Source organism: Leptopilina heterotoma, unplaced genomic scaffold (assembly GCF_015476425.1).
Source record: "Leptopilina heterotoma isolate Lh14 unplaced genomic scaffold, ASM1547642v1 Lhet_51, whole genome shotgun sequence".
Lineage (NCBI taxonomy): Eukaryota > Metazoa > Arthropoda > Insecta > Hymenoptera > Figitidae > Leptopilina > Leptopilina heterotoma.
Genome location: NW_025111110.1, coordinates 1,934,255 through 1,956,399, shown reverse-complemented (window position 1 = coordinate 1,956,399; position 22,145 = coordinate 1,934,255). Strand labels below are relative to the sequence as shown.

General features: G+C 22.4%; 1 protein-coding gene across 9 annotated transcripts in view; it reads right to left on the bottom strand.

The window, feature by feature from the left end:
* The window catches only part of LOC122507702 (regulating synaptic membrane exocytosis protein 2), a 166,734-nt gene that overhangs the window by 56,475 nt on the left and 88,114 nt on the right, over positions 1 to 22,145 (bottom strand). For 7 of the 9 annotated variants that reach the window (XR_006302134.1, XR_006302135.1, XR_006302137.1 and 4 more), the window contains exons 6-9: positions 18,108 to 18,315; positions 17,323 to 17,512; positions 6,690 to 6,897; positions 6,187 to 6,447 (exon numbers count right to left, since the gene is read on the bottom strand). The exons of 1 other annotated variant lie outside the window; for it this stretch is intronic. Coding sequence is in view for 1 of the 8 variants with exons in the window: in XM_043620559.1 (XP_043476494.1) it covers positions 6,187 to 6,447; positions 6,690 to 6,897; positions 17,323 to 17,512; positions 18,108 to 18,315 (867 nt within the window). In the remaining 7 variants the exon portion in view is untranslated. The remainder of the gene's footprint in view (positions 1 to 6,186; positions 6,448 to 6,689; positions 6,898 to 17,322; positions 17,513 to 18,107; positions 18,316 to 22,145) is intronic. One more of the 9 variants, XR_006302138.1, reaches the window with a different exon arrangement.

Sequence of the window (22,145 nt, the reverse complement as noted above, 5' to 3'; positions counted from 1 at the left end):
ACACACACTTTTAATTATTTTCATAAAATAATAAAAATTTCACAGGAATTTCATTATTTACAAATTTTTTTATAAACTTCTTCGCAATCATTCAATTACTTTCATAAATAATAAAAATTTTACCGGGATTCAATTATTTTCGTAAATAATAAATTTCTTTTTAGGAATTCAATTATTTTCAAAAGTAATAAAAATTCTTCACAGAAATTCAATTATGTTCAATAAATTTTTTTAAATTCTCATCAAAATTTCAATTATCTTTAAAAATAATAAAATTCTCCGAAATTCAATTATTTTCAAAAATGTTACTCACTTCAATAAATTTAAATATCCACTATTTTAATAAAATTTTCCAAAAGAATTCAATTGTCTAAAACAAAGTTTAATAAAATTCTTCACAAATAATAAAAATTTCACAAGAATTCAAATATTTACAAATTTTTTTTACAAATTTCTTCGCAATAATTCAATTATTTATATAAATAATAAAACTCATCAGAGAATTTCAATTCTTTTTAATACAATTTTAATCAAATTTCACAAAGAATATAATTATTCATAAAAATTTTAATAACATTTGTCTCAAAAATTCAATTATTTAAAAATTTGTTGATGAAATTCTTTATGAGAATTTAGTTTCAAGAAACATTGAATTATTAAATAAGTTATTTACTTTTCTATTTAAATAATCAAATTCTCGTAAAATTTTCTAATAGAAATTGATTTAAAATTGAATTTCAGTTAAAATTTTACATAATAATTGAATATTAAAAGCAATTATAGCATGAATATTTAGAATTAATTGAATTTTGAAAAGATTTGAAATTAGAATTTTTCAAGATTTGAATTTTTCATACTTACAACTAATAATTCTGTATTCAAATAATTTTTTTTGAAATTTGATTTTTTAAAAAATTTATTTAAAGTTTTTCTTTTTTAATATATAAATATATTTAATTGAATTCAGGGAAAAACAAAATTTTAATTTAAATTGTTTTTCCGAAAAAATCTAAATTAATTACAAAATTCTCTTTAATAATTAAATTTTAAAAAAGTTTTAAAATAAAATTTTTGAAAATTTGAATTTTTCATACTTTTCACTGACAATTCTGTAGAATTAATTTTTTCGAAAAAGGATAATTGAGTTTTTTTTGAATTTTTTTTTGGCAACCCTGAAATTACTTACCTCTATCTTTTTCTACAAAATATTTTTTAGAATTCATGTAGAAATTCTATAGAATTATTCTAGTGAAATTCTACAGATTGTTGATTAGAATAATTGTAAAATCATTCTATAGAATCATTGTAGAAAAATTTTTTAGAACTTTTTTAATTAGGCATTATAGTCTGAACACTCCATGTTCGATAACAATTTTTTTTTAAATAGAGGAATTTTGTAAAAAGTAAATATTTGTATAAAAGTAAACTTTATAAAGAAGTAAATTTTGTAGAAAGTAAATTTTTAAAAAAAGTGAATTTTATAAAAAGTAAATTAAATGGAAAAAGGAGCAGGATTATTTTTGCAAACTAATACATTTTATAGGTTATACTCTGAAGTACAAAAAGTGTATAAATATGTATAATAAATATAGTTACAGTTTGTTACAATTTGTTACAAGTTGTTACAAAATTACAAGTTGTTGCTCCCATAAAAACTAGTATAGTAGAGAGGCTGGGTGTTTTTTTTTAGCAAAAGGGGTGCAAATCAGCACTACTTTCTACCATCTACTAGTATTACACAACAACAATTTTACTAAGCGAGTATTTTTTATGATCCTAAAACATTTAGGAAACAAAAAGATTAGGAAGAAACAGAATTTTTTTCAAGGGAACATTCAATAAAACTATAGAGAAATTGTATATTTAAGCGCCTACCCCAAAGAATATATTTCTTAAGACCTGGAATTCGAAACATCATATAATCTGTGACAATAAAGCTGTGTTTGTGATTGTAAGAGATATTTTTTTTTTTTTGTATCTTTATGTTCAATCTCTTTTCGAAATGAAAAAATGCAGTATCAGTTGTCATTTTACAAGAAATAGAAAAAGTGTTTCTTTAAGGAAATTTTTAGAAAGAGGTTTACGGAGGCGGTAATGAGATAAGAGGTTGAGGGATTTTTCAAACGTATCTCGTTTTTATTAAGGATCCTTCTGTAAAATTTCTTTTAATCTTCTTTGGTAGGATAAATTTAGGTTATTTTTTTTATCAAAGAAATTTTTCTTTCTCGAAATGCTTTTTTATTTTTTCTATGCATTTTTGGGAAAATAGTTATTTATGTAGTTATGGTTTTTTAAATTCATCAAACTGCACTCAGTTGTTTGTACACAAATTTTTTTTTTAAAATATTTTTTTTTTCAATCAAAAAAATAAACTCAAAAGAAAGTTCTGGTTAATGTCAATCAAATAATACTTTTAAATCAAAGCAGTAGAAATTTAAACATAATTATCTTCACCCAGTTTTTCTAAGGATATCAAATTGAGACAAAAAACGAAGCAAAAATGTCTCAATTTGATATCGTTAGAAAAACAGTGAAATGAAAAAAAAAATTCTTGTATTCAAGAGGTACCAAGGATAAAAGAAGGTATTCAGAATTCTGGTTATTTTAACTAAACTAGAAAATTGAATTTTTACTTACAACTTTATCAAGTTAGATTAATTACAACCTAGTTAATTTAGCCGAAATTCCAATTAATCAAAACCAGAGTTTTTTAAAAACAGAATTCAGCCAAAATTCCGGTTATTTGAACTAAAGTAGAATGTTAAATATGCAATTTTCATACTTTTTTATGGCTGGGTTAACCAGAATTCTAGTTAATGTAACAGCAATTATTTGTTTTGACTATAATAGAAGGTTAAATATGTCATTTCTACTTTTTCTAGTTAGTTTAACCAGAATTCTAGTTAACCGATCCAGAATTCAAGGTAATTCAAGCAAAATTCTAGTTAATGTAATCAAAAATCCCAATTAATTTAACCAGAATTCTATTTAGTTTAAACAGAATTATTCTAGTTAACTGATTCAGAATTCCAGATAATTCAATCAGAATTCGAGTTAATGTAACAAAAAATCCAATTAATTCAACCACAATTCTAGTTAATAAAACCAGAAATCCAATTAATTTAACCAGAATTATAGTTAATTTAACCGCAAAATTTCAGATAATTTATCCAGAATTGTAGTTAATTAAACCATTTTTAGGTAATGTAACTAGAATTATAGTTAATTTAGCGACAAAATTTGAGATAATTTAACGATATTTGTATCTAATTTATCCAGAATTGCATTTAATTACATCATTTTTTAGGTAATTATACTAGAATTATGTTTATTTGGCCGAGAATAGAATGTTAAATATGCCTTTATTACTTTTCCTGGTTTTATTAATCAAGTTAATATAACCAGGATTGTAGATAATATAACCTTAGAATTCAAGTTAATTTTATCATAATTCAAGTTAATTTAACTAGAATTTAAATTTATTGAACCAGATTTTTATGTAATTGAACCAAAAATTCAGTTAATTTCACCAGAATTCTGTTTTTTTGAACTATAATAGAATGTTAAATATGCCCCTACTACTTTTTCTAGTTAGTTTCACCAGAATTCTAGTTAAATGATCCAAAATTCCAGGTAATTCAATTAGAATTCTAGTTAATGAAATCAGAAATTCCAATTAATTAAACCAGAGGTATAGGTAGTTTAATTAGAATTCTAGTTAACTGATTCAGAATTCCAAGTAATTCAATCAGAATTCGAGTTAATGTAACCAGAAATCCAATTAATTCAACCACAATTCTAGTTAATGTAACTAGAAATTCAATTAATTTAACTAGAATTATAGTTAACTTAACCGCCAAATTTCAGATAATTTATCCAGAATTGTAGTTAATTAAACCATTTTTTTGGTAATTTAACCATCATTATAATTAATTTAACCTCAAAATTTCAGATAATTTAACGATATTTTTATCTAATTTATCCAGAACTTCAGTTACACCATTTTTTAGATAATTTTACTAGAATTCTGTTTATTTGACCGATAGTAGAATGTTAAATATGCCTTTGCCAATTCTTCTGATTTTATTAATCCATATAATTTAACCAGAAATCCGGATAATTCAACCAGAATTATAGATAATGTAACCGAATTAATTCAAGTTAATTTAACCAGAATTATAATTCATTTGACTGGAAAATTTCAGTTAATTTAACGAGATTTGTATTTAATTTCTCCAGAATTGAAGTTAATTGAACCTTCTTTAGGTAATTTTACAGAATTCTGATTATTTGGCCGAGAATAAAATGTTAAATGTGACTTACTACTTAATCTGATTTTATTAACTATAAAAATGCTTAATTTAACCAGAATTTAAATTTATTAAACCAGATATTTATGTAATTGAACCAAAAATTCAGTTAATTTCACCAAAATTCTGTTTATTTGAACTAGAATAGAATGTTAAATATGCCTTTACTATACTTTTTCTAGATAGTTTAACCAGAATTTTAGTTAACTGATCCAGAATTCCAAGTAATTCAACCAAAATTCTAGTTAATGTAACCAAAAATCCCAATTAATTTAACCAAAATTATAGTTAATTTAACCGCAAAATTTAAGATAATTTAACGATATTTGTATCTAATTCATCCAGAATTGCAGTTAATAACACCATTTTTTAGGTAATTTTACTAAAATTCTGTTTATTTGTCCGAAAATGGAATGTCAAATATGCCTTTTTTACTTTTCCTGGTTTAATTAATCAAGTTAATTTAACCAAATATCCGGATAATTCAATTATAATTATAGATAATGTAACCGATTTAATTCAAGTTAATTTAACCAGAATTGTAAATAATGTAATTGTAGAATTCAAGTTAATTTAACCTTAATTGAAGTTTATTTAACCAGAATTCTAGCTAATTTAACCAGAAATACAGTTAATTTAACCAGAATTATAGTTCATTTGGCTGCAAAATTTCAGTTAATTTGACGAGATTTATAGGTACCTATTTAATTTATCCATAATTGCAGTTAGTTAAAACTTTTTTTAGATAATTTTACAGAATTCTGTTTATTTGGCAGAGAATAGAATGCCTTTACCAATTTTTCTGATTTTATTAATCCAGTTAATTTAAACAGAAATCCGGATAATTCAACCAGAATTATAGATAATGTAACCGATTGAATTCACTGCAAAAAGAAGTATCTTAATTTAAGATGTTTTGGTAGTCATTTCTAAGATGTTTTGGTAGACACTTTTTAGTTACTTGAAACATCTTAATTTAAGATGTTAAAAGTATCTTCGTACACATTTTCTATGGTATTTTTTGGGCAAAAAGTTTTGAGGTTAACTATGGGCTGTTATGGAAAACACTATATGTATCTTATTTTTTAGTAACTTACACTTATGGCGCATCTTACGATTCTCAAGTAACTTATCGCTAAACATCTTATTGCAACAGAAACATCTTAATTTAAGATACTTTAAAGAACTTACAAAAGTATCTTACTTTTCTAAGATGGAAGAAATATTTTCATCACTGCTAAAACGTATAAAGCATCATAAATATCAGTAAGATGCTTTAGAAAACATCTTATTTTAAGATGTAAGATACCATTTTTCCATCTTACATCTTATTTTAAGATATCAAAAAAGACACCTATTTTTGCAGTGTTCAAGTTAATTGTTAATTTAACCAGGATTATAGTTAATTTAACCAGAATTCCAGTTATTTTACCTGAAACATAGTGTTCAAGTCAATCTAATTTTTCCATTAAGCCTCTGTGTAAAAATCGAATCGACTTTTACATCCCCTTAAACTATTGTTTTAAACAGACTTCTGTTTTTTTTTTTTGAGTCAGGTATCGAGAGTTATAGTAATTACCTTCTAATAATAAAAATCATCTAAAGATTCTCTTTAATAATTAATAGTAAATTAGTAATTTTGCAAATTTCTGACAACTGTATAGTAATTTTGAAAACTTGAGACAACTGATACACCTTGTTGTGGACTTGAAATGTTCTCTTGATGATGATACAAAAAGAAAAAAATGAAAGTCGAAGGGCGATTATTTTGGGGGAAAGAAATAATGATGGTAGTCTTTGAGGGGGATGACGAAGAAGTAGAAGAAGAAGAAGAAGAAGAAGAAGAAGAAAAAGAAGAAGGAAAGAAGATATTTACCTTTGTGATGAGGTTGTTGAGTAACGCCTGTGCATTCGTGTTTCTGTCTCCACTGTGACTGAGCAACAGCACGCCTTGAGGCAACAGGGGTGGTCGTTGATGCAGTCGTTGACCTCCCGGGTAAAGTTGTTGACGAAAGCAAGTTCCTTGAGACAACCAGTTCTACCTGAGGTTCCTGCCTCGATGCGGCAATAATATCGTAAACCTCCTGAAAACTCTTGCCCTGCAGGCACCTTCCATTCCACTCGATAACTTCGTCACCTAAAAAACAGGCATCCAATCAGGAATCATCTATTGGGAACTTGACCAGTCAGTCTCCTTCAAAGAACTGTTTTTTTTTCCAAAAACGAGTTCTTTTCTTCTCCTTTGCATCTTTTGATTTCTTGAAGATTTGTTTTTTTTTGTAGTAATTTTTTTTTTCTTATTTAGATGATTTTTTTTCGTCCTCATGGAGAAGGAAACTTTGTAAATTTTTGAATCTGATGATGATCATCTTCTCTTACCAGGTCTAAGTTGGCCCTCGATGTCGGCAGTACTTCCTTTCTTCACTTTTTCAATCAAGGCGCCCATAGATCCATCTTCGAGGAGTTTTCCTCCAACCACTTTGAGACCCAATATACTACTACTACTTCCGGCGCCTGACGACTTGAGGAGAATCATGTGACCGATCATCTTTTGCCCGTCGGAGCTTGCTTGCCATGATAGGGAGTGCTATTGAATATGATTTCACGAATTTTTAATAAAATCGAGGATATTTCTTTTGGGGAGGAGTTATTTTCGTTCTTGTTCGAATCAAGAAATTTTATTCAATTTTACTTTCTTATTGATGATGATTCTTTCATATCTGATTAGCAACATCTAATATCGCAACTACGTTCAAGTATCTCAGTGCCATTTTTTATTCTTACAAATAAAATTAAATAAAGTGAAATGAATTATGAATGTTGTAATCTAGAAGTATTTTTGAATTACTGATTACGAATAGAAGAGTAAATTTTCAAAATCAAAATGACGGATTCAAGATGGCGAAAATATTTTGAAAAATGATTTTTAATGATTTGTATTAATGTACGTATAATTTCTTGATATCGAACAAGTTCGAGTGATTGATAATGACAGAGGAGTACTTTACGAAATTTTCAAAAATTCTCAATAACTCTTCAAAAAACTTTATAAATTTAAAAAAAAAATTGGTATTTCCAGGTACATTGATAAAACTTTAATAAATAAATGTACTTTTGGAACAAATTTTTAATTTTCATGTCAAGGGTTTCAAATTTTGTTTTAATTTTAAACTAGAAATCTAATTCAACTCTAACTGAATTATATTCAATTGTATTTCAATTTTCATTTCGTTAACTTAAATTTTTATTCAATGCAAATCAATTCTAATTAATTTCAATTGAAGTTTTATTCAACGTAATTTAATTCCAATTTTTGTTTAATTCAATTTAATTAATAAATAATAATTCAATTAAATTGAACAAACATTTGAATTAAATTACGTTGAATAAAAATTAATTTTAAATTAATTAGAATTGAATTTCATTGAATTGATTAGAATTGACCAGTGCTAGTCAATTCAAATCAATTGAATTTTTATTTAACGAATTTCAATTCTAACCCAATTTAATTGAATTCTAATTCTTAAATCCATTCGATTGGATTTTTAATCAAGATAAATCCACAAAAATTCAATTGAATTTAATTTTAATCCAATGCATTTCAATTCAAATTCAATTGAATAGAATTTTTATTCAATGCAAATCAATTCAAATTAATTTAATTTTAAATTAAATTTTTATTCTACGTAATTATATTCGAATTCAATTCAATTGGATTATTATTCACTGCAATTTAATTTAACACAATTGATTTTTTATTCAATGCAATTTAATTAAACTTCAATTTAATTCAATTGTTATTCAATAAAATTAAATTCTAATCCAATTAAAATCAATTGAATTTTTATTCAATGCAATTGAATTTTTATTCAATGTAATTAAAATTTACTTTTAATTCAATGCATTTTAATTCATATTGCATTGAATAGAATTTTTAATTAATCAAAATCAATTCTAATTCATTTAATTTTAAATTGAATTTTTATTCAACGTTATTAAATTCGAATTCAATTTAATTCAACTATTATTCACTGCAATTTAATTGCAAAACAATTTATTTTTAATTCAATACAATTCAATTAAACTTCAATTTAATTAAATTGTTATTCAATAAAATTAAATTCTAATTCAATTCAAATTCCATTGAATGGAATTTCAATTCCATTCAATGCAAATAAATTCAAATTCATTTAATTTTAAATTAAATTTTTATTCAACGTAATTAAATTTGAATTCAACCTAATCCAATTATTATTTACTGCAATTCAATTTAAAACAATTGATTTTTAATTCAATGCAATTTAATTAAACTTCAATTTAATTCAATTGTTATTCAATAAAATTAAATTCTAATTCGATTAAAATCAATTAAATTTTTATTCAATGCAATTGAATTTAATTTTAATCCAATGTATTTTAATTCAAATTGCATTGAATAGAATTTTTAATCAATAAAAATCAATTCTAATTCATTTCATTTTAAAGAGAATTTTTATTTAACGTAATCAAATTCCAATTCAGTTTAATTGAATTATTATTCACTGCAATTCAATTCAAATTTCATTCAAAGCAATTAAATTCTGTTTCAATTCACTGCAAATTCAAACTAAATTTTACTCAATGCAATTCAATTCTATTTCAATTTAATTGATTTTTAGTTCAATGCAACTTAATTCAAATTCAATTTAGTTAAAATTTTAATATTTTATTCAATGAAATTAAATTCTACTTCAATTCAAATAAATAAATTTAATTGAATTTTTGTTTAATGCAATTCAACAATATTCTCAATATGTAAACAAAAAACTCTTTCAAGAATTACAGTTATTAATTAAATTACTTAATTGAAATCAAATATTTATTAAAGCCTTACTAATTATTTAAATCAATTAGATAAAAATAATTTTAAATTCTGAAAAAATTGAATTTTATGAATCTAAGTAGAATAAGAAATTTTAAAACCACCAGAATATTTTATTCCCATTTCTGGAATATATTATAAATATAGACTGATAAAAATATAAGTGGTTGGAATAATAAATTATTCAACTATCTTTAAATAATGTAATTATTATTTCTAATTAGAAAAGTAATTTAATTATTATTTAATAATGAAAAATTCCGCGCTATTTTAACACTTTTAAAAAAAGGTCTTTTTATTTTATTAGGTATATTTTTTAAATAATTTATTTGAAAAATTGATATTGTCAAGTAAAATTTTTTTTTAGATTGAAATAAATATTTATTTGATCATACAGGCAAGTAGTCGATAATTTGAAAACTAAATTTGAATTAAATTTAATTTTGAAATTTATAGGAAAGAATTGCAATATAATTAAAAAAAGTTTGATTATTGAAAAAAATTTTGCTACATTTTCTTTTCCTTAAACATATATATGAAAATTATATTCGTCTCCTCGCTATTTATTCCAAATCAATATTTCCAATATCTAAAATTATATTTCGTAAAATATCCTCCATGGTAGAAGATTATTACAGGTAATAACAAAAAGTCATCCAAAAATAATAATAGATCCTGGTTCATTTTAAGATCACCTGTTTTATTTTACCACCATGCGATATGTATATTAGAAAACAGATGACGATTTTTTTTATGAACATCAGAATTCGGTGCAACTATTATACACTATATTTATATATGTTGATAATATAGAAGAGAGAGAAATAAAATCACTATAGAAGCTATTCATGATATACATACGTCAGCCTTTGAGTAAATATTTTTTATAAATAAAGAATATTTACAACTAAGAGAAAAATTTATATATTCTTTATTAGATGTGCGAACTGAGCAAAAGGAAGCAATAATTATAAATGGAAATAAATAAAAATAACTAAAACATGCAATTACGTGCAATATTGAAGGCATTTTTTACGCAGCGTATATACAGTCTGTAAATAAAAACAATTGAGTGTCACGCAAGATAGAATTTGTTTTCTGTTTAGTCACTGTGTAATTTTTTTTTTTAATACAATTAACATTATTTTTGATTTTTCTTCCGATTTATGAAATTAATTTAAAAATCATTTAAAATTAAATTTAATTATGATGTTTGAAATTTTTTTTATATTTGATTAATTTCAATTTTAATTAATTGATTCGTATTCACATTTTTTTCTTAATATTAGCATTTTTTTACGAAAGGGAGTTTTTTATTTTGTCAGACCGTTGATACTTATTAAATAAATAAGAAAGAATTAGACAAACAATCGGAACAAAAGTTAGTCCAATGCCATAGTTACGTATTTTAAAATAAAAATTACATTTTTTTTGTTGTTGCTTGAAAATTAGAAAAAATAGGGGAATAAATAATTAAAAATAAATAAATGTTTTTTGAGAATGATTACGGGAAAATTTGAAAATGTTCAATTTAAAGTTACACTTGAATAAAAATTACAATTTTCCATTAATAAGAAACAATTTATTTAAGGGGAGGGTACATCTATATTTTTAACTTTTTTAAAGAAATAATTCAAATATTCAACAAAATTATTTTTAAAGTAATTTTTTGTGAGGAATTCAATAGTCATAAAATAAAATTGGTCAGAAAATAATTTGACCATTTTTGAATTTTTATTTTTCTTAAAAATTAGTAAATTTTGAAATCCATACGTAATTTTGTAAAAAATATGTTTTTGAATCCACAAAAAAGTTTTTAAATAAAAAAATTGATTTTCATAATTTTTATAGCATTTTTAAAAAAAAAATCTGCTTTTAGGCTGAAAGTGCTAAGAAGTACAATTATTTTTCATTTTTTTTTAAAGAAAATTCATTCATTTTTCTCACTAATTTCAGATCATAATTTTTATATGTAAAAAATAAAAATACAAAAAAATTAGGATAAAATTGTGATCTGAAATTAGTGAGAAAAATAAGCGAATGAATTTTCTTTTAAAAAAATAAAAAATAATTGTATTTTTTTAGCATTTTCAGCTTAAAAACAGATTTTTTTCAAAAAAATTCTATAAAAATTATGAAAATCAATTTTTTTATTTATGATGATGTTTTGGTTGTTTGGATTTTTTTTATTTGAAAACTTTTGTGTGGATTCAATAACATATTTTCTGGAAAATTACGTATGGATTTCAAAATCCACCAATTTTTAAGAAAAATAAAAATTTCAGAAAGGTTCAAAATATTTTCTGACCGATTTTATTTCATAACTATTAAATTCCTCACAAAAAATTACGTTAAAAATAATTTTGGTGAAAATATTTAAATTATTTCTTTAATATAGTTAAAAATATAGGTGTACCCTCCTCCCTTTAACAGAAAATAAAATTTAACAAATATTTTTCATTGGGAAAAAATTGTAATTTTTATTCAGAAGTAACTGTTAATTAAAATTTAAAATAAAATTAAATAATTTAAATTTTACTAAATAAAAATTTTTAAATTCTTTATTTTATTCATCTGGAACGAATTTAAAATTTTTCTTTTTCTATGAAAATGTGAATTTATGACAATAGACTAACTTTTCTTTCGACTGTCAGTCAGATAAGATTCTTGCTGAATAGATTTGAATATTATCTATTAAAAATCGATATAATGTTTCGTAACAACGTTTTTGGGAGAAATTGTTTTCTTATCTAATTTTTTAAAATTGGTGTAATTTTTCGTTTGCATAATTATAAACCGAATGAAAATTTAAGATATAGTGAAGCACTAAATCACGAAATGGTACAATTCCATTTGGATGATTTAAAGAAAACACGATTTCAGTTTTAAATTAAGGTATATTTAGAGTGAAATGTTAATTTTTTTCGTTTTTTAAATTTATAAGTGTTCTTTTTTTTTTTTTTTTTTTTTTTTTTTTATCGGCGAGGAATTATTTTCAAATGTCATCCAAATGGAAAGTAAGTACGTCATACGGTGCAATAAATACTAGTTACTATTTTTGCTTACTACCAAGCTTATAATCTACCACGACTTTGAACAAGAATATATTTTCTTGTTTTTTTATTTATTTTTTTATTTTTTCATTTTTTTATTTTTTTATTCCCGAGTATATTGAGGATTTAGATATATTTACGTATATATACACGAACAGTTATCGTTCGATTTAATACCACATATGAATATATGCAGAAGAATGATTCCATAAAGGGTTGTATCTTTCCTTTCAGATAAAAAAATATGATTCTCAGTTATGTTTAAAAAATATTAAAGCCATTTTTAAGGAATTATTATGCTTTTTTACCTAGGGGACATACATTTCAGGTGAAATATTCATTAAAATAATTTTTTCGGAACAATTGTTTTCGAATTTTATATGAAAAATAAGAAAAGAGGTATTTTTTTATTTTGTTATTGGATGAAAATTGTAGAAGTTGTAATATTTTTAAATTCAACTTCTTCAGAGGCCGAGGCTTCTGAACAAGTTGCATTTAAAACAATTACAATCTTTATAATTTTCATTTAATAACAAAATAAAAAATACGTTTTTTCTAATTTTTCATATAAAATTCTAAAAAAATTGTTCCGACCAAAAAAAATGAAAATTTCACCTGGAATGGCCCTGGAAAAAACAGTACAGTTTTAAGTTTAAAAATAAAAATTTGATTTAAAAATATTTAAACTCTAAAGATGTTAGGTTGATAATTAATTTTTGAAAATTAAAAAATAATTTTTTACAGGAGAAAACATTGTATAACTATTTTTTAAAAATTTTTTTAATTTTTTACAAAGAGGGTATTGTTATATTTAGTTTTTGTTTTGTGCATAAAGGACTCATTGTATTTAATTTTTGTTTTGTTAGAAAGAGAGTTCGTTATTTTTAGGTTTTTTGTTCCGTATTTAAATGTGGAAAAATACTTTTAATTTATATATTTTATATATACAATTCAGTTGTAGTATTAAATCATGTGGTTCTAAGAAGATAAACTGACACAAGACACGAAACGAAAACTTTGAAGGAATAAGAGATAAATAAATCGGGAGATGTTTTGTACAATTTACGGCTAACATAATTATTGCATGGTATATGAAAAAAAAAATGGTTTTCTCTCAGTCTGATTTCATAGTTTCTTTTCAGTTTTGTTTTCTATAAAAAATTTTTTATTTTCATTGGAATATGTAAAATTAATGTTAACAAAATTTATGCTTAAGATTTTGAACGTTTAAATAAAATTTTTGTTACTTTTCTTAAATATTGAATTTTCAAAAAAAAAAAATTTATATTATTATTTTATTGTTCTATTTGTATATTTTTATTTATTTATAGATTATTCATTTAAAATAAATAATATTTATCTATTTATTTATAGAATATGTATAAATAAATTAAAATTTAATATTAATTAAATATTCAAATAAAATATTTTAAACAGAAAAAAAATATTTTTAAATTAATGTATTAATTAAATTTATTATTAAAAGTGCAAAAAATAAGATTTGAATAACAAATAATTTTTCTTTTATTCTAAGAAAATCGTTTCCACTTTCATTTACCATATTATTGTGATTTCTAAATATAATTTCTTTTAGGATTTTCGAGCTTTTCAATTCATTTAAAAAATTCAAAAAATAATAAAAAGAATTTTATTTCTAAAGAATAGATATAAGAAAAATTTAGAAATAAAATGAATTCTCAAAGGAAAATAAAATATCGGATGGAATATAACAGGCAATTTATGTTGAAAGAAAAATAAATGATTGATATGCGAGAATATTATAAATACTGACGAATGTGGCCTTTATAAAAGCAATAATTTACAATTTTTGTCTATTTCTTTTCTATATGTGTAAATTTATTTATTTTCTATTTTTTTTGTTTTTTTTTTAAAGTGATTGGTGTACTCATAGATGCAAATGTGGATGAGGGAGAAACAAATGTCTCGTGACAAGACCTTCCTTTGACAAAAAAAAAGTTAGCAATTAAGAGAACCTTGCATTCACTCAAAAGTAAGCACTTAAGTCAGAATTGCAAGCCCGTACTTGACGAATGCTTGAGTAAGGAAATTTTATACGAACAATTATAAATTTTAATTGTTATCAAGTCTCGTGAGCCGCGCTAATTATAAATTCCTTATTCAAATATTCGTTAGAATTCATCGATTCATAATGTATATAAATATATCCTAACAGCTACTTGAGAGTAAAGTTAACAAAATAGCCAGAAATATTATACATTACTGTTCCAAAAAAAACTACATTTTTAATCCAAATTTTACCTGGAATGATTTTTTTGACATTTTGTGATTTTGTTTGAATTCAAACTAATTATATTTAATACACGGAAAAAAAATTAATTGGATTAAAATAACCGATTACTTAATCATTAATAATTAAAAATTTACTTGAATCAGATAAATATTTTTGTAAGTGCAGAATTAATTATTAATCGGTTATTTGAATCAATTTTTTTCCAATTTAATTTAATTAATAATTTAAGTAAATAAATTTAATTTATTGTTTAAATATAGACCGAAACTCCTGTTTCGATGAATGAAAAATTGAATAAAATTATATTAAAGTTATTTAATATCCCTAAAGTTTTAAACGCTCAAATAAACGATATTTTTTTATAATAAATTCAAATCTGAATTTTATTACTGAATCATTTTTTGTAAATTAAAAAACTTAATTCTTCATCAAACAAATATTTTGTTTACTTTGTTTTCTTGTTTTTTTGGAGTAATTTTAGACATTATTTAAATTGAAAAAAATTTTCGTTGATTTTTGCGCGTTAAAAACTGGTTAATTTTTCAAAAGAATCCAATTATTTACAAATTTTTTTATAAATTTCTTCACAATATTTTCATTATTTTCATAAATAATAAAATTTGTTTACAATTATTCAATTATTTTCATAAATAATAAGACTCATTGCAGTTTTGCAATTATTATATTGTTAAAATAATTAATATTTAATTAATTATTCTTAAAATTTTTATAACAATTCGTCAAAAGAATTCAATTATTTGAAAAGTTGTTGATAACGATTATTTCTTTATGAAAATTCAATTTAAAGAAACATTCACATATTCAATAAATTATTAATTTTTGTATTTAAATAATTGAATTCTCGTTGAATTTTCTAATAAAAATTGATTGAAAAATTATAGCATGAATTTTTGAAAATAATTGAATTCTGAAAAGGTTTCAAATTAAAATCTTTAAAAAATTAAAATTTTAACTAATAACAATTCTATGAAATTAATTTTTTCAAAAGGTTTAATTGAATTTTTTTTCAATTTTTTGAAGTTTATTTCAATTTTGAAAATAATAAAATTTAAAAATTTTCTAATTAAAATTTTTGTTGAAAACACTAAAAAAATTCAATTTTGGAGAAATTACAAATAAGTGCAGAAATTCAATTACTTTCAAAAGAAAATAAAATTCTTCTTATAAAATTCAACTATGTGTAAAATTTAAAAAAAGATTCTCGTAAAAATCCCAATTATCTTTATAAATAACAAAATTCTTCTCCAAAGTTCAATTATTTTCATAGATGTCAACAAAATTCTTGTCCTAATTTCAATTATTTTCAAAACTTTTTCTAATTTCAATTATTTCTAATATTTACTATTTTAATAAAATTTCCAAAAAAGAATTCAATTATTTTAAAAAAATTTTAATGAAATTGTATGCAAACATTTAATTATTTTCATAAATAATAGAAATTTCACAGGAATTCAATTATTTTCATAAAAAAAATTTAAAATTCTAGAAAATAATAATTGAATTAAAATGATGAAAAAAATTTTGATGAAGTTACAGTAACAATACTTTGATGATATAAAATAATGATTTTATCTCTCGGTCATCTTTAATTATTATAAAACATGAAGAAATCGATCACTCCGAGTCTTCGACTCGGAGCAATCGATATCTTCATGTTTTATAAAAATACTTTTATAAGTTGTTTAATATAAAAAAAGTTTGAATTTGAAATTTTTGAATGTCTTAATTTCTGTGGAAAATCCTGTTCCAAAAATAAGATTAATACTAGAAATTTTGAAATCTTTTTCTTCTTTTTCTAAAACAAAATAATAATTTTGTTTAAAAAAATTGTGATTCATAAACAAAAATAATGCAAAATAAATAAATTTTCTATTTCTTAAACACAGTTGTTTAAGAATTTTCTAATTTTCCTTAGAAGTAAAGAACAAAAATCTGCATAATTTCAATTTGACAAAACATAATATTTAACAAAATTTTAGTCTTTTAATGAAAAAAAGTGAAAAAAATTCTGAAGATTTCTATTTGTCATTACAATTTTGAATTAATTATAAAATAAAAATAATAATATAATATACAATCTGTCTAAAGATAACAAAAAATAAAAGTATAAGCAAAAGACAACTTCAGAGTGTGAGGGACAGAAAAAGTGAATGAATGAAAGAACATTCTTACTATAGTTAATTGAAGAATTTATAAATAATCAAATTTTTTTGTAAAATTGAATTGTAAACAAATAGATTTAAAAATTCTCGCAAAAAGAAACTTTTTCAAAAATTATTAAAAATAATTGATTTAAAGAAGAATTTTAGTTAAAAATTTTTGAAAATAATAATTGATTAAAAAGATGAAAATAATTTTGAGGAAGAAAGAAGTTAAAAAGAAAATTTTTGTGCGATTTTGACTTTCATTTTCACTCAGTCTTCGATTTTGACTTTGAAAGTCAAAGTTAAAATCAAAATCGAATCGGAAGTGAAGTTAAGAAATGATAAAAAAAAAATGAAATATTTTAAAATTAGGAAAATATTTCTGGCAATTATGCAACTGATGAGACAGTACACGATTCTATATAATAATTAACTACAAAAAACGATTTACAAGACAGAATAGAGTAGTCAATAGGATCAAAAAAACTACCCTCTGAAAACTAAGGAAAAATCATTCGACATTCTCATATTTTTTTTTTGTACATCGGATTTTTGAAAGTTAGATTATTCATTTTTTTTCATTAATTTCATTCAATGAGGAGGGTAAAGTTTTTGAAAAGAAATGACGATTCATGAGGAGAGGTTTTCGATCGGCCCGTACCTTGGGCAGGTCACCCCTGTTGCTGTCTTCACTGCTCGTAAAGGTGCTCGACGTATCTATTCCAGAGTCTTTTGTCGCACTGTCTTGACTACCTTGCCGATCGACTTCCCATGACCATTCTTCCTGAGAGTCACCGACATTGGTCCCTCCATGAAATCTCACAGTTTTTTTCCCCCTCCGCTCAGTGAACCTGCCACAATATGCGATACGCCGACACACATACATATCATACATTGGTTTTTGTTTGTCATAACAAAAATTACTCTCTAAACTTTAAAAATGAACAGAATTTTCAAGATTGGCATTTTTAAGAAATTAAATTGAAAATTGAATTTTTTTAGTTCTTTACTTAAATTATTTATTATTACAAACCCCGCACTGAAAAAAATTGTATTTAATTCAATTAACTGATTAATTGACTATTATCGATTAAATATTTCCTTGAATCAAATAATATTTATTGAAGTCAATTAAATGGTATTTGAACCAATAATTTCAGTATTTGAAGCAAATATAAATTATTATTTAATTGACACCAATAAATATTATTTGATTCAATTAAATATTTCATTGATAATAGTTAAGTAGTCGGTTATTTTAATCAAATACATTTTTTTCAGTGCATGATAATTACTTTATAATTATTAATAATAAAATTGCCCAAAGGTAGTAAACATTAATTCTGATTCAAAGAAAAAAGGATGAAAATTTATTTTTAATTTGAATTTAAGAAATAAATGATAAATTATTGACGACGAACAATAAAAGCGTAGATGACAACGCACCTCCTACTATCGGCGCACCACTCGTCGCTTCTTCGGAAGCTTCTTCGAACGAGGGTGTTCTCTTCTTTTCGCGGTTCTCGCGGTGGATGATGACCATTATATTCAATGGTTATTGGACCAGTACTATGATGTCCATTGTGTGAAGAAGTTCTAAACGATCCACTGGTCATCGTAGTCGGACTTCCGGACAGATCATAGTATTCCTTTCCTACAGTAGATTGAAATTTTTTCCATTTGTTTTTTTTTGTTTTCTCTTAGGTATTATTATTATCATTATTATTATTGCTTTTGACCAAAAATAACAAAAATTTCTCTTTTCCACTTGGAAACAATTGATTATTTCATTACCATTTAGAAACATTGCTCTGGCATGTGAGATTATTTTTTCAAATGATTATAATCCAAATAAAAATTTCGAAAAAAAATTATTAATGGGGAATTAAAAAATTAATTTTTTAAAATATTTTAATATACGTCGAGTTATTTATTATTTTTATTATTAGTATTATTATAAATAATTGATAATTACAGGGCTCGAACTAGGTCCGTAAATCCCGTAAAAGTTCGCAACTTTGCTTGAAGTCCGTAAAAGTCTGTTTTTTTGAAAAAAGGTCCGTAAAGTCTGTAATTTGATTTAAAAAGGATGAAAAGTTCGTAAATTGTACGATATAATTTGGAGAATTTTATAGAAATTACAAATTATTGCAGAAATTCAATTATTTTTAAAAGTAATAAAATTCTTCGCAGAAATTCAATTAAGTTCAAAATTGTTTTTTAATTCTCATCAAAATTTCAATTATCTTTAGAAATAATTAAATTCTTTTCCGAAATTCAATTATTTTGAAAAATTATCCTCAAATTAATGATTTTCAATATCTACTATTTTCATAAAATTCTCCAAAAGAATTCAATTATATAAAAAAAAAATGCAATAAAATTCTACACACACTTTTAATTATTTTCATAAAATAAATAAAAATTTCACAGCAATTTCATTATTTACAAATTTTTTTTTATAAATTTTTTCGCAATCATTCAATTACTTTCATAAATAATAAAATTTTTACGGGGATTCAATTATTTTCGTAAATAATAAAATTCTTTTTTAATTATTTTCGTAAATAACAAAACTCATTGAAGAATTTCAATTATTTTTAATACAATTTTAATCAAATTTCTCGAAAAATGTAATTATTCTTAAAAATGTTATTAAAATTCGTCAAAAGAAATCAATTATTTAAAAATTTATAGATAAAATTCTTTATGAGAATTCAATTTTAAGAAACATGCAATTATTCAATAAATTGTTATTTTTGTATTTGAATAATTGAATTCTAGTAGAATTTTCGAATAAACATTGATTTAAAAATGGATTTCAGTTAAAATTTTAGATTACAATTGAATTTTAAAAGCAATATAGCGTAAATTTTTTTAGAAATAATTGAATTTTGAAAATGTTTCAGATTAAAAACTTTGAAAATTTGAATTTTTCATTATTTTAACTAACAATTTTGTGGAGTTAATTTTTTTTGAGAAACTTTAATTGCGGATTTTTTTTTAAATTATTGAAAGTTTTAGTTTTCTAATATATATTTAATTAAAGAATTTACGAATAATTGAAATTTTGTAAAATTGAATTGTAAACAAATAAATGTGAAAATTCTTAAAGAAATTTTTCAAAATTTTTTAAAAATAATGGATTTATAGAAGATGTTTTGTTAAAAACAGGAAAAAAAATTCAATTTTGTAAAAGTTACAAGTTATTGCAAAAATTCAATTGTTTTTAAAAGTAATAAAATTCTTCTTAGGGATTCAATTACTTTTACAAATAATAAAGCTCATTGCAGAATTTCAATTATTTTTAATACAATTTTAGTCGAATTTATCGAAAAATGTAATTATTCTTAAAAAATGTTATTAATATTCGTTGATACAATTTCATTATTAGAAAATTTGTTGATAACGATCCTTTAAGGGAATTGAATTTTAAGAAACATTTAATTATTCAATAAGTTATTTATTTCTGTATTTTAATAATTGAATTCTAGTAGAATTTTTTAATAAAAATTGATTTAAAAAGGAATTTCAGTTACAATTTTAGATAATAATTGAATATTAAAAGCAATATAGCGTGAATTTTTAAAAATAGTTCAATTTTGAAATTAATTTTTTTGAAAAAGTTTAATTTAATTTTTTTTAAATTATTTTAAGTTTTTATTTTCTAATATTTATTTAATTGAAGAATTTGCGAATAATTGGATATTTCGTAAAATTAAATATTGTAAACAAATGGATTTGAAAATTGTCAAAGAACTTTTTCGAAAATTATTAAAAATAATCGATTTAAAAAAGAATTTTAGTTAAAAGCACAAAAAAATTCAATTTTTGTAAAAGTTACAAATTATTGCAAAAATTCAATTATTTCCAATATTATTATATTTTTCGCAAAAATTAAATATTGTTTAAAAGTAATAAAATTTTTCTTAGGGATTCAATTATTTTTATACCTAATAAAACTCATCACAGAATTTTAATTATTTTTAATATACAATTCTACTCGAATTTATCGAAAAATGTGATTATTCTTAAAAATTTTATTAATACTCGTTGATTGAATTCAATTATTTAAAAATTTGTTGATAACGATTCTTTATGGGAATTGAATTTTAAGAAACATTTAATTATTCAATATATTTTTTATTTTTGTTTTTAAATAATTGAATTCTAGTAGAATTTTCTAATAAAAATTAATTTCAGTTAAAATTAATTTTTTTAAAAAAGTTTTTTTTGAATTTTTTTAATATTATTTTAAGTTTTTATTTTCTAATATTTATTTTTTTTTTAATCAATGAATTTATGAATAATTGAAATTTCGTAAAATTGAATATTGTAAATAAATGGATTTGAAAATTGTCAAAGAACTTTTTCTAAAATTATTAAAAATAATAGATTTAAAGAAGAATTTGAGTTAAAAATTCTTGTAAATAATAATTGAATTGTAAATGATTTTATCACTTGGTCATCTTCATGTTTTATAGAAATATGAGAAATTTAATTTATAGTTTTAAGTAAAATATTTTCTTATTTGACTCGGACTGGTTATATTTTTTTTGGTCCGTTAATGGTGCATAATTTTTAATTTTTGGTCCGTAAAGTCCATATTTTTAAACACTTTCACTGGTTCGAGCCCTGTAATTATCTTTTTTTGTTCTGTACAATTAATGTCCTCTTATATGATTATAATTCCGTGTTTTAGTTCAGTGACGCCACCGCTAGATGGTTCCAAAAATTAACATTTTTTGTTTTATTTTTATTATTTCTGTTCTTTTCGTAATAATTTTTTACAACTTTCTTTTTAAATAAAATCCCTTGCTTTTTAATTTATTAATTTAATTAATATTTAATAAATTTAATTAAATAACTTAAATTAAATTTTCAATTAGAGTAGAGTAGGATTAAGAAGCCATTTGGCTTTCTTTCAAAACTTTAGAATTTCAGGAAAATTGAAAAAAAATTAAAATTCCGATTTAGTGGGACAAACAAGAAAAAATGTGTCTCTTTTGCCCCACTATACTCTATTGAATAGTATATAAAATGTTGATTATTTTTTCTCGTAATTTTCTAAAAATTGAAAAAACGATTGAAAATACATAAAAGTGTGTGCTGAAAATTGAATTAGAGTAAATGAGGACATGTTCCAATTTTACTGCAATAATAGCATCATTAATGTGTTTGAATTTATTCCAGAAGGCGGATATCACGTATCATATGGGTCATAGATTACACGGTAAATGGGAGTCTATTATTTGTTACGTGATGTACATTCAACAAAACTTAAACACCACCCTGGCTTGTGTTTTAGCTTTGTCAACATTTCAGAGATGTCATATAGTAATGCTCACACGTTTATAACTTGAAAAACACCATAATTTAATGCATTAATTATATACATTACATTCAATCAATAAAATTGAAATGCGTCCTAAAAAAATTTTATAACTCATAAAAATTGAAAACTCACATCATTTTATTCAATTT